The 15,815-nt window shown below is 37.7% G+C and overlaps 1 protein-coding gene across 3 annotated transcripts in view; it reads right to left on the bottom strand.

The window, feature by feature from the left end:
* Positions 1–15,815, bottom strand: part of SHANK2 (SH3 and multiple ankyrin repeat domains 2) — a 326,771-nt gene that overhangs the window by 286,281 nt on the left and 24,675 nt on the right. For all 3 annotated transcript variants that reach the window (XM_087742627.1, XM_087742637.1, XM_087742639.1), the window contains exons 8-9: positions 13,673–13,789; positions 8,666–8,743 (exon numbers count right to left, since the gene is read on the bottom strand). In XM_087742627.1, coding sequence (XP_087598753.1) covers positions 8,666–8,743; positions 13,673–13,789 — 195 coding nt within the window. The remainder of the gene's footprint in view (positions 1–8,665; positions 8,744–13,672; positions 13,790–15,815) is intronic.

Raw genomic sequence — 15,815 nt, 5'->3', positions numbered from 1 at the left:
CTTTATAGCCATACAAAAGCAAGAGATCATGCAACCACATCCCCCATCCATCATAACTAGGATCATTAGCCCATACTCGCAGGCCTGAAGTGCCCACGAGTCCCACTCACAGCTTGTGCTCAGCACTGCATGGACACAAAATAAAAATATCACCGTTGCCCAGAAATGCAAGTGTAAGTTCATAGAATTATAGAATGGTTTGGGTTGGAAGGGACCTTCAGAGGTAATCTAGGCCAACCCCCCTGCAATAAGCAGGGACATCTTCAACTGGATTAGGTTGCTCAGAGCCCCGTCCAACCTGACCTTGAATGTTTCCAGGGATGGGGCATCTACCACCTCTCTGGGCAACCTGTGCCAGTGTTTCACCACCCTCATCGTAAAAAATGTCTTCCTTATATCTAGTCTGAAGTTGTGACAATCCTTTTGGATACAAGCAGACAGAGGAACACAGGAGAACAGCAGGGCACAGTTGGGCATCCTGGTCATCATGGCAGAAGCACCCTCAGCACAAAAGGTGGATTTCAGGTTCTCTGATATTCCTGGTTCATTAGTATTGACTAATTCACTCAGTGTCACTAAAGCTATTACACACACATAATAGCAGCATACAAAGTGTAATAAGGTATTATGTTTATAGAGAAACTGAATGGTATTAATATCTCAAAATGACATGGTTTAACAATAAGAAAAATTTAAATGCAGCAGATTACCACAAGCATGCTTATCTATGAGTTGTGAAACAAATTTCCCATAAGGTTTAACCTTCTTATACCACACAAACAGGTACAGGAATCAAGAATTCAGAAAAGGACATCATCTCTCATCTCTCCCGCTGTTAAATCTGGAGCAGGGTCTGATATAATATACTTTTCTGCAAGAACACTGAGAAAAAAAATACTGGTTATCTGTCACTCTCTAGATGTTTATACGGTGCCTGTCATTTCCATTTCAATACAAGGAAAACCCTGGCAACAACGCAATACAAATAAATGGACATTTTATATTAATCTTGTTCATATAGCTCCCATCTTAGGACTAACGGGGGTTTTTCATGTCTTAGAGACACAACATTTATTCACCCCAAATTTGCTCTAAACCAATAAAAATAGAAAAACGTCTTCTGATGGACACAACAATGAAACAAAGTGTTTCCAATAACAAGATTTACAGTACTCTTTAGAGCTAGAGAAAAAAATACGCACAGTTGTCACTGCTGACCTTTTTACAAGGATAAGACATGCTGTGTGTGACTGCTCAGCTATGATCAGGCTATTTAAGAACTTACCCTTGCTGCCTTCTCTTCTAGGATACAGTATAAATAAAATCGCAGGAGCAATATTCAATATTGCTATCAAAATCCTATAATTAAATTAAGATTATACAAATCTCCATTGCCTCTTGCAACTTCACCCATGACAATTAATCCCATCTGAATCACACACGAGCTTTTCTTACATTGAGGCAAGAACTGGTAGTGACCTTTACAATTTAGTTTGCTTAATTTGTTCCCTTTTATAACCTAGTTTCAGTTGCGTCTGAGCTTTTGGAAGTTTACCCATTTGGTGGAAAAACAAACAGATTGGCTCCTAGCTACCTCAGAGACACTCTGTTTTTCCCAGGGAAATCCTGCTGCATGTGAGAACATCTGAGGCATTTCAGCTGGACACCCCTGCCTGAGTGGGGAGAGAAAGCGCAAAGGGGAAGGAAAGAAAAAAAAAAAAAGGGTCTCCGATCATTTGCATGAAGCACAAAACAAAAGATGGTTAAATGGACCCTCCTCCGTAAGTTCACAGTCACATAACAACTGTGCAGCAACAGCAGCTTTTTTTAAAAAAAGACACACTCTGCAGTAAGAATTTTTAGCTTCTCCAAGTGTGGCAATATTTTGCCCTTCTCAATAAGAGATAATCATATCATTTAAATTCTTTATGTTTGCCTATATTACTTCCATTTGTCTGCTCTTCTGAAAAATGACAGGGGTCAAGACAAAGGTTAGGAGTGATCAGCCAGCACTACGCAAACCACCCCTGGGTCAAGGTGAATGAATTTTAACCCCATTCTGTACCCTTATGTATTTTTCTGCTCCTGTATCTCTTACTGTATCCAGCCCTTATCAAGCCAAGTGAGAGTATTAGTGAAAGCCCCTTAGGCTGAGGTCCGAATTTTCAAAAGTAGCTGCAATATCTTCAGAAGTAGTTGAGGCAGAACCATCTTTGCCGTCTTGTGTTTTCAGCAAGAGTATTACATTCTGCTTTGTTATCTTCTTGTCACCAGGTGTATAACGAACCAAATATTGACCTTTGGTAATTGTACTTCATGTGCCAGTGAGGAGAAGCATCTGCCTAACAGTTTGTCAGTACTTCAAAACTGACAATAGCAGGAACTCTGCTGACACTCGAGGTCACCTCTAACTTGCCATCAAGCACTCTCCTGTTGGAAGCGCTACTTGGAACAATGCCTCGTATCTCTACTATTCTCAGGAATATTCTCATTTGACAGCATTTCCCCTAATTCCCTAACAGATAACATATCATCAGCACCACAAAGGCATAAACATGCCCAAGGCGATGTGTAAAATTCCCAAAAAGCCTTTTTCTCAAACGAGAACGTGTGTTCCTCTGCACAAATAAGCACTTCAAGGTAAAGTGATGAGAAAACATATCATAACTAATCATTGTTTGCATCTGGATATATCACCATGAGACCTATCTTTTTTTTTTTTCTTATTTTAATTATGTCTTTTTAAGAAATTACATTAAGTATGCCTATACATATACATACTAACACATTTCTTTATCTTTAAAGGAAAAATCCATAGTTTGTGTTGGCATGGTCACTTGTGTAGATTTAAAAATGCTAAATGCAATTCTTACTAATGCCTCTACGTCTCAGTCTTAAAAAGCCATTCTGTAGAATTTTTTGTTATACTTATTCTAGTACTTTTGGGGTTTTTACATGATTAAAACCTTAAATCTTTCCCTATCAATATCTAAATATCACAAATAATGAGTAAGTGTAAATTAGACTGTACACTCTTCCATGACAGATTGTCCTTTACTATTATTTCTGTACTGCAAAACACAACATAACTGATCAACACAAGCAGGGACCTAACATAAAAAAAAATAAAACAACCAAAGCAAATATGAATAAATTCCATTTGACTCAAATCAGGACAAAAGCTGGAAAAAGCTGAAAGTCTGACTAAAGGCAGAAAGCATCATGAGAAAAGAGCTATGTTTTTTGCCAGTAATACACAATATTCAATGATGCATTCTTCACACAGGTGCTTCAGGAAAGGAATTAGGATGAAAATAAATACTTGGCAAAAACAAAGTCCTTGTGTAATTCGTATGCTCCATTAACACGGCAGTTACATATTTTAACATCAAGAGAGAAAACATTACTTTTTATTTGTAAAGATGCCTTTTGGAGGCACCAGACAGAGATTTTCAGTTTTAAAATTAGCTTTCTCAGAGTTTCACCCTTTCAAAAACGAGTCAGAGACAAAAAATACCTGAGAAAAACTTCTTGACCTTTGCCTGTAAATTTCATCAAAAAGATTAAATTCAAAATTATAATAAACTAAATCAAAACTGGGGTTTGGGAAGCCATTATAGCAATATGCCAGATAATAAACAAGATTAATTTTTCCCAGAGCACTAGCAGGGCTGGGAGCATTGCATGCACTTCCACCTTGCGACAGCCCCATCCTCCCTGGCCTCCCAGCTCAGTCATTCCAATCCGAGGCTTCCTCCCCAGTACCACCACCCAAGCGAGACTCCCTTTTTATACAGTCAGTCCCAATTTCCCTCTAATCTGACTTTCTTTCTCTTCTGCCCTTGATGATTAAAAATCTCCCCAAGACCCTTATCAATCTTGGTCTTGCTCCATTCACTCTACTCTTTCAGGCTCAGGCTCCCAGCCCGAGTCTCAGTTTTCTTGTACTTTCTCACCCATCTCCAAGCTCAATGTTTACTTACCCCAGTTGCGCCTGTCTATATTCCCCCCAGCCAGCTCAGCTTCCAAATAAGCCGTCTGGTTTTGGAGCCCCTGTATTTGAGTCAGACTGCAAACTGGTTTACACTGCCACGTTATTAACGTGGAGATCGCTGACAGCATGCAGGGCAATTAAAGAAAACAAAGCAAAACAAAGCAGCATAACACAACAGGGGAGATGGGACAAGGAGAGGTGGGTCAACAGAGTTTTTCACTATGAGCAAAACAACACATGTTTTCCCTCACCCATATTCCGAAATAGCTGAATCATTTTGTTTTTCCGAACAATGCCGCCTGAGATACCAGGCATGGAAAATTTCATTTCAAACGATTCAAATCTGGCAAAAACATGAGCAATTGAAAACAGATGTACAGCCAACATGCTGAAAGGAACAGTTCTACCTGCAGTGGACCTGGAAGGTTGCTGCTCCTCCTGCCATCTATGTAACAAAAGTGCATTAATAACCCTTGCTGATTTGGGATAGCAATGGTCAATAATAAGGTACATCGGAGAGAGAAATCATTCTCAGGTACAACTCTGCCATTAAAAGGTGTCACTAAATGGTTCTTCTGTATATTTGAACACATATGCTTCAAAAACACTGACTAATTATTAGCTCTATTAGCTCTAAGCTTGAAAGTGCTTTATAGCCCATATGAAAACATATGAATTATTCATATAGAGCTTCTGCTCACTAAAAGAAAAAGGAAGAACATGATAAACAAGGTATATGTTCATTTTAACTTACACAACAGAATTTGAACAGCTTGTAAACAGTGCAAAACTCTGATATTTCTGAGTTACTGGATTAGTATTTGCCAGATAGGTAAGAAATTATTTTACATTAATCTAGGAGCACACAAAATGTGTGGAAAACTAAGTAGCTATGGATGTTGATAGGATATCATGGCTTTTCTGAAAGGATATTTTGGGAGGTTTTACTAATAAAATAGAAACTGTAATGTCAAAAAAAAAAAAAAAACAAACTAAAACCACTGGAAACTTTAAAGCTAACCTATAGCTGGAAGAGAAGTTACAGTTCAGCATTTCATAAGCCAGTATATGAGAGCTGTAAATCGATGTACTGTATGTTGGTGGCAAACATCATGTTTCAGCAAGCTCTATCATAAGGTACGAATGGTATGGAGGCATCAGCAGTACTTACAGCAGGCATGGTTGAGGGCACGTCCAAGTTCAGTGCTACAAATGAAAGCACAGACCTGTTCCGATTTTAGTTGCTTCAAAAGAAAAATGGCCAAGCATAATGTATATAACAGTGTGTTATTAGCTAGCACTTCCAGCTCTGTAATGCCGATGGTTTTTTTCCATCTGTTAGCACAGAATAATTAGTGTATAAAGTACTTAGATTACCCAGCCAAGACGGGATGGATAAGTAAGTGATTAATAAACAGAATTGGCAATATAGTATAATGATGAGGCACAGGTTTCATCTTAACTCTAATTGCTAGTCAGCCTTTAACCGAGCTGCACAGTACACACAAAATTCTCACACTTAGACCGAGGACGGTGATGCAGGAATTGCCGTAATCTACTTGGAACATACACGGGGAAGACGGAGAAGATTCACCGCACATCCATACAAGTGTTAATATTCATTAGCGGGGCGACCCCACAAAAACCATACAGAGACATTTCTGCTGACCCACATTCTGTTATTGCAGAGTACATCCCATCAGCAGCACAATCTGTTAAGGTTGACAGTCACAGACGAACTTTCGGCTATGGGTGACATCAGCTGTACTGAACACTGATCACTAACTTAATGGGCCCCAGTCATCAGCGAGGATGAAACATATTCCTTCAAAGGTAGCTAATAAAAGCTTAGGTGTTGAATTGGGAAACAGAGACAAGCTTTTTCATGGCCTCAACGCCTGGCAATGCCATTCCAACATTAGCTCTGCTGCACACCGAAAAGGCAAAAAGGACAGCCAGATCCCAGGCAGAGATGTGTACACAGTGTGGGATACCTGAAATAAGTGGCACAGAGTTCAGCCCAGACTAGTTTTCCTTCCAGATGATCCAGTAAACCCATGCTTGTTTTAATAAGCACTGAGATTTGGTAAGAAGTGAACACATGCACATCTTTTTTTGTTTTGTTTTTTTTTGTGGTAAAATTACACTACATTCATTGGACACTAATGCTAGATACAAACTCTGCTGCTCATTTTCATCAAAATAAATAACGCTTTGGCAAGCCTTGAAAGCAACACACAAATTTCTCCATGTCTGGATACTTCTGTTTTACAGAATTGCACAGTTTTCATATCATCAATTTTCTAAGCAGCAATTCAAAAGAATCATCCTTTTAGATTTCTGAGAAAAGAACATAATGGAGGTTACTCAAAGGAATAGATGCTGCAGCTACAACCGTTCTCATTATGTACATATGAGATGCTTCGATGTTCTTTGCTACTGATTACATGAGTAAACATTTTTAGTATGCAAAATCCTATTAACTCAAGGGGATTCTGCATAATTTTATAACAGCTCCACTTGTGGTGTCTGAACGACTGGGTCAGCAACAGACAGATGGCAAAGAATTAATTCTAATGCTGCTTTATTGCAGTGCTGGCATCAGGGTTTCCTCTACTCACTGCATTCACAAAAACTAGAACTTTTCCTAGATTCCCTACACCTAAAAGTAACACACCATAGTGTAAAAAGATGGAAAGTAATTTCCTTTTTGGATCTAGAAAGGAGAAAACAAAGCCAACACAACTGTCAGTCCTTCTGTCCATACTAGGGGGAGAGTGACCAGTCAAAAGCCCAAGCATCAGAAGCGTTAACATATATTAAATAACTAGAAATCAGATTTTATTCCCTAGGGACAGGAGATAGTTCACTGGTCAGTAACTGCACTTCCACAGCTACACCCTTCTCTTGAACTTATTTCTTCTGTCTCCTGTGCTCACTTGATTTTATTTCGTTTTGGCTAGTCATCATTCACTTCTTGAAGCCCTACAACTATCAGCACTAGCTTTTACAAATATTTTCTTTTTGCCTTTTTCCCCTGTATTTTTCTGTTCTAAGAGGAGAAACAAGAATGTTGCAGCAGTCAGAACAATGAGGAAGACAAATGGAAACTATTCTACTTGCCATTTACCCTCCCCACATAAAATCCTAAAACAAAAGGAAAAGTTAATCTCAAAGACAGAAAGTAATAAAATAATCTAATCTCTCAAAGTAAAAAGATGACACTGGAACCCATCCCTCCAATAATTAGGGTTTTCTCTTATTCCAGTTTTTACTCACTCCAGAATTCTAAGGTGCGGTGATAAGTATTATCCAGTACTTAGTGAATTTGTGCTTAGCATATATTCAGATGGCAAACTATGAGCAGTCCGAAAATGGTGCCTAAAATTAAATTATTAATGCACTGTTTCCCCAATTTTGGGAAAATGGTCCCAAAAGTAAACAATGACCTGGCTGGGATTTGCAGGCAGAACTCTTAAGCTCTTGAGATACACAACTTAGGTCCAGAAAACCTTCAAAATATGGAGATAATTAAACTGATATAGAAATATTTGGCTGAGGTTTTTTTAAAAGCCTGAAACTCAGAGCTGTTATCTACACATAAACTTTGAGGAGCCAACGCAGAGACCCACATGGACATAGTTAATAATCCAGCTATTTCAAAGCATGAGAGAAAAGGCAGTCTTCCTTGAATTCTGTGCCAGCATTATCCAAAGTGGGTTGAGGATGTAATGGGAAAGATACAACAAGCAAAGGTAAAACAGCATTTCTTTTGGTTGAAAGACTACCTGGTTTTGGGAAACAGCCCCGTCACGTTTCACAACAGAACAGTTCCTTTTAGTGGTACTGTGCCATCATTCTTCCAGAAGCGCTGTTTTATGTAACTTGAAAAAAATTCTTTCCAATCCTTTTTCTTAAAACATTACAGCTTTCATCCCTATTTCTCACATGTCAGTTTGCATTATGAATGTTTCTCTGAAATCCAGGCTAATTAAGACTGCTTCAGAAATAAGGGCTTAAGGTTGTCAACCCTTTGGACAAACAATTTCCTGCCATTTGGATTTTTAATTAAGCTTTCTGAAAGTACTTTAATATAAGAAAATGGTGAAAAAACATCTAGTCAATTTTGACTAATCCAAAGACTTCATTTTCTTTTGGAGACATAGATGACAGCTTCAACTTCAACTTCAACTACCACTGATAGTGCATTAAATAAACCCCATCCCTGAAACTTAGCCCAGCTCTTTGGCCTCACATCCAAGGAAGGAAGAGTTCTTTCTGGCTAAGTCAATAGGGGCCACGCAGAGCCTAGCTGCCCAGTCACTCCTTGGTACTCTCGTATGTGGGACTGGAGATGATAATCACAAAGCAAGGCACATCTGACCACAGGACACGAATGATTTCGTGTTTTGTCATCAACAGCTCATATAATTCTCAAACTCGTTGGCAGTGTCACTGGAACAGCTAAGACCAAGTGTGTTTTTTCTCTCATTCCTGATTATTCCAGGACATTCATTTACTGCATTACACAGAAGCCACAGTTTCCAAAATGATAGTTATCTTACTCTACAGATGTTTTCAGCCTTGTGCAGTGTAACTTCTCCACAAAACCAAGTTCATGTGAGATTTTCTTGCAAATATTTTGAGGGGGCATGGATATTTTTTTTTTACCTGAAATGGAGACTGGCTGTTGTAATTCTTAATCTCCTTGTTGGCTCCCCGGAACAGCAGCACTCTTGCACAGCTCTCCTGAAAACGGTAGAAGAGTAAACTTGTTAATAAGGGTCTTTAGTTACTAAAGAGACATTGTGGCTATGAGTTGTGTTGCTGTTTGGTATGTATTTCCTTAGATAAGAAGTAAACAAAATAAATAAATAATCTGAGAAATTAAGTTATTAAAATAGTACTTTACATATGAGAAGGCTTTAGGTGCTTTTGCAGTGTGTTAGAGTAGAAACAACATGCAAGTGTAAAAAAAATGTAGAGGAATGCAAGAGGTAAACATCTTATTAAATTTTTAAGAAATTGTACTGTGGAAATTCCATACTTGACAAATCAGATTTTGCAGAAAATGTGTTAGTTCAAAATGAAATTTGACTCTCATATGGCTTCTGCCTATTTTGTAGGGAAAATAGTACTGTTCACAGTACAGTAAAGAGTACCTGAGATGAATTATATCCTCCCCTACTGCTAAAAAGTAAACAAAGCAGTTTTACCACTTGCATGCACTTATTTTGGTTTTTTTCAACCTATCTTCGATTTTAAATGTTTAATGTACGATTATTTTTTTAATGTACTTGAAATTATTTGTTCTGGCTATACACACTGCACTGACCAGTCTTACCTTCTCTTTTTTCCCCCCAAAATCCTAACAGTTACGGCACAAACCCAATAAAGCCCCCCTAACAAGAGGAAAGTACAGCTTCAGGCCCTCTGAACTGAGGAAATCTGCAAACGAAATCCGCTAAAACCAATCTTTTTGCACCGACATAGTGTATTGCTTTAGTGTATTGTACATTGCGCTGCTGTAAAATATGACTGACCATGACCTGATAGAAGTCCTCCGTGGTTCTGGCACGGTTCTCAGAACACTAGACTTTTTGATGATTCATATATAGGCTATGTTTCCTGTCTGTCATCTTTAATGTTCATCTCAGGACCTTATGCAAACCAGCTCACATTTCAAAATGTTTTTATGTTCCCTCATCATAAATATTTCTACTAATTTTGTTGTGCTTTCCAGATTTCTTGTCATGTTGTGTTATGGAGTTCTACCTAATGAGGTATTTCAGTGTGCTACCTTTCAGTTTTAACAGTAAATTTGCAGCCAGAGAAAATAATTTAGCTATTTCAGTGACAGAAATGAAGCTTATTTACTAGACTCTGAGCCATAAGTGAATGCGCAGAAATTATGACTGAAAATAATTTTTGTCATTGTGGTTTCTAATTTATCACACCAGATTCTTGATCCCGTTAAGTCTCCTCCAACACAAGGGTGTCCTAAATAGATCTGGGGAGGAGGCTGTCCTACCCTTTCACCAAGATTCAGTGCTCCAAAAAGATATCCTTTTGTTCCCACACTTTCTATTCTGTAAAACAGACTGAAACAACAGAGTGGATCATACCTCAAGATGGTATATTAATAATCATCTCAGAGATGGTAATTTTTTAATGATATATAATTACTTGAGGTAGTCTCATTTGCTTGCACTGAAATCTGCACATTAGATGTGTTCTCTGTATCTCTAAACATAGGAAGACCGAGAGCAATGTGTAAAATGTCAAAATGCTTTTCTCATTTTTCTGCTTTCTGTGTTAGCAATCATTCATAAGAAGCAAACGTGCTGCAATCTAGACGAAGACCTCAGGGTTTTACAAAAAAAAAAAAAAAAAAAAAAAAAAAAAGTTCTTTTCCCGGTTACTTTTCCAAGAATTCCTTTTTGACCGACTCCTAAATGATTCTAGGTTTGCACACTACATTATATTCCCATAATACAACCATTCCGCTATTCCACCAGGTGCTGCTCAGTAATCAGACTGGAAATGCTAGTAGAACCATTTCGCATTAAAATGCCCAATATTGATCATGAACTTGAGGAAATAAATAATGATATTAAGAAACATACTGTATTTATTGGGTCATTATTCATCTGGTTATCGGAATAAATAATTCAACACTACAAAAGCAAAAGAATTACACATTTAAAAACTGCATGATTTACAAATTTAAGCCGTCTGCAGTGTAACAAAAAACATGCAGAGTGATTTATTTATTAAATGGTTTTGATAAGAAAGGTTTTGACAAAAGTGGTCAGAGTTGTTCAACATAAGAATTTTCAAGAAAACTTGTTTTGGATGAAGTACTGCATTTGTTTGTTTATTCTTTTAAATCAGAAGCATTCTTAGCTTCATCTTCTCTCCCTTTTGTCTCTTCCCCATCCTTCCAGTACTAAGGGGAACAAACTACGGAGAATAAGCAAAAAAGTCACCATCAGAAATTATTTTGATTACTTTTCCTTTCTTAATTCCATGGAAATTCCACATTTTAGAGCTCTCCATTGTTAAGGTGCTGCTTACGAATGCCATAACTCCTGATCACAAATATTTTAGCTCTGACAACCTAGGAACTTCTGATATTGAGAGCTTAATAATGTTCATTCATTATATCATACATAAACTGAATATGCAGTAGCTTTTTAGACTTCATAAGATTAAAAAGAATTTCACAGAGAAGTGTGGGCTTGTCAACAGATTAGATTCAATTTGTTGTCTGAGAGCTAATTACCTGATTTAATACTAAACTGTTTTCATATAGAATCCAATCCACTGACTGAAAGAAGGCACACTTCATCCCAGTGTTATTTGCAAAATACAGAGGCATAAGATCGGTCTAGATTTTATTCAGTTATTGGACGTCCATGAAATAACTTTAAAAAACAAGAGTTTATTCAGATCAGTACTTAGCTGACACTCAGGAAAACAGAATTACCAACTTCAGAAAGTATCCCAAGAAAATTCCCCAGGGGAGACTGGAAGGGAAAAATCAAATGGGTAATGACTCCATCTACAGGAATCAAGAGGTAAAAAGGATACTGCTGTCCTTCCCATCCTCTCCATCCAGAAAAGGCTAACCCCGTTCTTTCCACATTAGCTAATAACAACTTTCAATAAAAGGAACACTGAAAAAAATCAGCATAGGTTACTGTTCACCGCACCCTGAGAAAAACATTTTATATTCACATATACCTGATTAAGGAAAACAGAAGCACGACAGTATAGTCACAAGATGGTAAACTTCTATTCACAAAGCCAAGCTTAATGACTATGAAAACATTTGCAAATTTGTAGATGCAATTTCAATTACAGTCTCTAAGTCTTCTACAGAATAATTTTTTCCTCTGAGGTCAAGAGAAAAACACATCTCTACATGAAAAATACTGTCATTCTACAGGACTATTCTAATTTCAGCGTCATACTGCATAACCTTTACTGAAAGTGCATGATCTTGTAAATAACTATAGCCATGAAAACACTGCAATAAAACAGGTACAAAAAACCAGAGATGAGTTCATGTTTTTAAGTTTATATGTGCATTATGGTCCGGGCTTCAAAATTCTTACTCAAGAAAAGTAAATGAGGTTAAAGTGAATATTTTTAAATATTTTTTTTAACAGAAGTGCTTATAGTTACACGTGTTAAGCTCTTGATGTGAAGCCTAAACGCAAAATTTTTGTTGAGATGAAGGTGAATTTCATTTCTCTGCAAAATTTTCTAGGAACTTTAACAAGTGACAACTGGGAAAAGCTTTGTATGCTGACAGTCACAGAAGCCATCCAAGCTGAGCAAAGAAACTATTGCTAACCTTAAACTAGTTGATGTAGGTACTTGACAGCCTGCTGAAGACACTTGGTAGACAGTGAGTAAGACGCAGTCCATAGGGGTACTACTCCCGCTGATATGCTGCGCACTTCAAATAATCAGCATTAACGGGGAAAATTTGTACGGCTAGACTCTTTATGAATTGATATCAATTATGGCATGCACGTGAAGTCAACAGTCTTGAAAAATGTCAAATTATTCCCAAAATTCTATTTTTTAAAAAGTTGAGGGTACTTTAGACCAAATTGAGGAATCTGTCTTGACAAGACTTCTGGAAAAAACTGAGATGGTAATTAATTAAGAAGCAGATGCTTTAACAGATGTTTCACCAGTTACCGTCACATCTCATGACTTGTGTTTTCCTAATTTAATGTAACATCATACGCGTTGTGTTTTAACATAGTTGTAAAACTCATTCCCTCCCCGTCCCATCCATGCAAAGAGAGTATAAAATGCTATCAAATCAAATGGTTCTATAATTTGTAAATGACTACACAAGTTGTAAACAGCAGAGTATCCCGTATCTTCTGTATAACTTACAGATACATTTCCACAGTGTTTTCCAAGTATTTCTTATTTAATTCTAATTTAAAATCCTAGCAAAACAGCAATAAATTCTGAATAGGAAACAAATATTTAGATATGATACAAAAAAAAAAAAAGCTGATAGAAGATGGTGTTGTTTTATTTCCTAATTAATATGTGTACTCTTGCTACCTACAATGAGCAGCCCTATTCATAATCAGTGAATAAAATACTAATACTATAGTTTTTAATTATGTTCCTTCTAGTTTCTAAGACTACTGTTTAAAACCTCTAACACTTCATTGCATATTACATAAAACAAATGAAAAATAATGAGCTACGTTATTCTTCATCAGTGTAACTTGCCTCTATAGATCAATAATAATGGGAAATTTATCCTAAAATGTATTTATTAAAAGCGATGAAGCTGCATCTCAGGAAAACCTAACACCAAACCAGTAAACTTCTTCAACAGAAAACTCAACAAGCCTCTGTTTCTGTGGATGGACATGAAAGATTTAGCACTTGTGCCCCAATTATGCCTTTTTTTCCTGGCTATATGTCATTCTCTTACAGAACTGGTTTCCAGGATCCATGGGACTGGACTCCCAGGACCCATCTTCTCCCGAAGCAAGACATCCCACCCCACTGAACCACACAGAGGGGACCCCAGGCACTCCTCAGCTCCCGCCAGGGACCTTTATGTCACTGAAGGAGGATGGTATGATTCTACAGTGCTGGATCTGCCAGTAGAGAAGGTGTGTGCCAGCTCACCTGGTTGTACAGGGCACAGATGTGCAGCGCTGTGTTTCCCGAAGCGTTCTGCGCACACATATCAGCGCCGTAGAAGAGGAGGTGCTCTAGATGTTGGACGTGTCCGTATCGGCAAGCCTGTAAAGAGATGCATTCATATCTTGGTTATTATACAATCTAGGCAAGCATTCCATGTAAAGATTTTCAGCAGAGAAGATGCTATTTTACTTGGGGTCTAATTTTTAGAACCACCCCTGGACTGAATGGGAGGACTAACGCCCAGATGTGCAGACCCGCCTGTAAACGCCAAAGTGTGCGCACTTCAGGTACAACAAATCTGTGCATAAGTTTAAGAATCTGCTTATTTGAGGAGCAATTTAAGGTATCAAGAAAATACAAAGTTTGACACTTTTTATCCACTAATATTCATAACTGTCAAAAGTGACAAGCAGACTAACAGAAAATAGGGGGTTTTGTCCTAGTAATCTTCGGAAAGTTGCCCACTAGATGGCACTGAAGATGATCAGATTTCTAAAGCTTGCCTTTAAGGTGTGAAAACAGTTTGTGGAAATCTGGCCGAAGTTCAAGTAATAATCTTCTTGATACTGTGATGTCAAGTAGATGCACAGCATACACAGGGCACTGATCCAAAGGAGGGAAAACCTTCAAGAGTTACTTTATCAGTCACACAAATAAAATGTTAGATGCTGAATACTTGGAAATAAACCTCTGTGAATGAGACTTCAGTGAACTTATGCTGATTAGCAAATAAGTTTGAGAAAAATCACTGTATTTCTATTCATCAGTCTCATTTACTTGACTACCTTCTCTATAGCACACCAACTGAGCATCTCCCAATTTGTAGTTTTTAACTTCGTATCATCTCAGATCAGTATCGTTGCTGTATAATAACATGGAATTAAAGCTGAAAGATAGAGGTATACGAAGGCATTCACTCTGTCTTAGGTACCTAATTACTACTGACTTCAGTGGGAGTTATAAACCTACACATCTTGCAATTTGGATCCAAAAAATTAAGTCTATTGCTTAATACACAAATTAAATCTGTGACACATCCCAAATCCCAGCCTAGTATCCTAACCACTACAAATTTTCTTTCTCCATTTTCCATTTTCAACACACAGAAAGGGAAAAAACAGTGTTTACTAAATAGTTTATTCATTTACAAGTTATTTGCCAAAATAATGGAGACATGATGCTAGCTGTTATTAGAACAGGAACATTTTAATACTAAGCAACAGAAAGCACGCATCCAACAACAAGCAAAGGGAAAAACAGTACCAAACTGTAACTGTGTTTCTGAGTGTGCGGGAAATTAGGGAAAAGCACAATTAGCTGTAAATTACCAATTCTGTCTAATCTCTGAAAGTCACTCAGCATCTAGGTATGAATGTGCAGATGTAATTATTAAAATAACTCCTAAAATACAAGAACTAATTCCAACTTTCAATTCTTACTACAATAAATGGGACTAAAACCAGGCCCTTTCTCCACTTTGCTTCTTTTCCTAGAGCGGGATTTGCATCCTCTTTGCCAATCTGACAGTAACGCTTACTCGGCTTATGGGGAGGTGCTGAAAGACAGCCAACGCAGGGGAGATGCATTTGCCCTCGTTACAGGGGTCTGCGTGGTAGGTGAGCTGGCCAAACCGTTCATCTGGGCTCTCCGGTACAGTCAACGGAGAGAGACAGGTATCTCCAGAGGATGAACCGCCACCTTACATTTTGCCCTTTACTATAAGGGTAACCCAGAGGCTTAACTTCTACAGTTAAAGACTGTATTAGCAAAATGAAAAATATACTTGCTACTAATTACGTCCTTGCCATGCAAGGTAACTTTGCGTTCTTCACACAGACGTCAACATACGCAATTGTATCATATCACCATCTTTCTTAATTCACTCAGGAATGCTTGTATTATTGATTAGTGAAAACAGATTGCCCATAATCCAGATGTAAACATTGGTGGTTTTTTTTTTTTTTTTTTAGGATTACAACAAATACAATGGGTTTGGAAAGCTCTGTTTCATTACGAGAAATAATAACCGTATGTGTGTAAGCCTGGGTTTTCAAAATAGGGATTTTTTCTCTATATTTTCAGGGAGTCCAGATGGGGTAATACTTTGACCTGTACAATCCATTTC

Source organism: Nipponia nippon, unplaced genomic scaffold (assembly GCF_047370975.1).
Source record: "Nipponia nippon isolate SJK-2023a ecotype South Korea unplaced genomic scaffold, ASM4737097v1 scaffold_10, whole genome shotgun sequence".
Classification (NCBI taxonomy): Eukaryota; Metazoa; Chordata; class Aves; order Pelecaniformes; family Threskiornithidae; genus Nipponia; species Nipponia nippon.
Note: the sequence above shows the minus strand (reverse complement) of the source record. Positions and strands in the feature narration are given on the sequence as shown.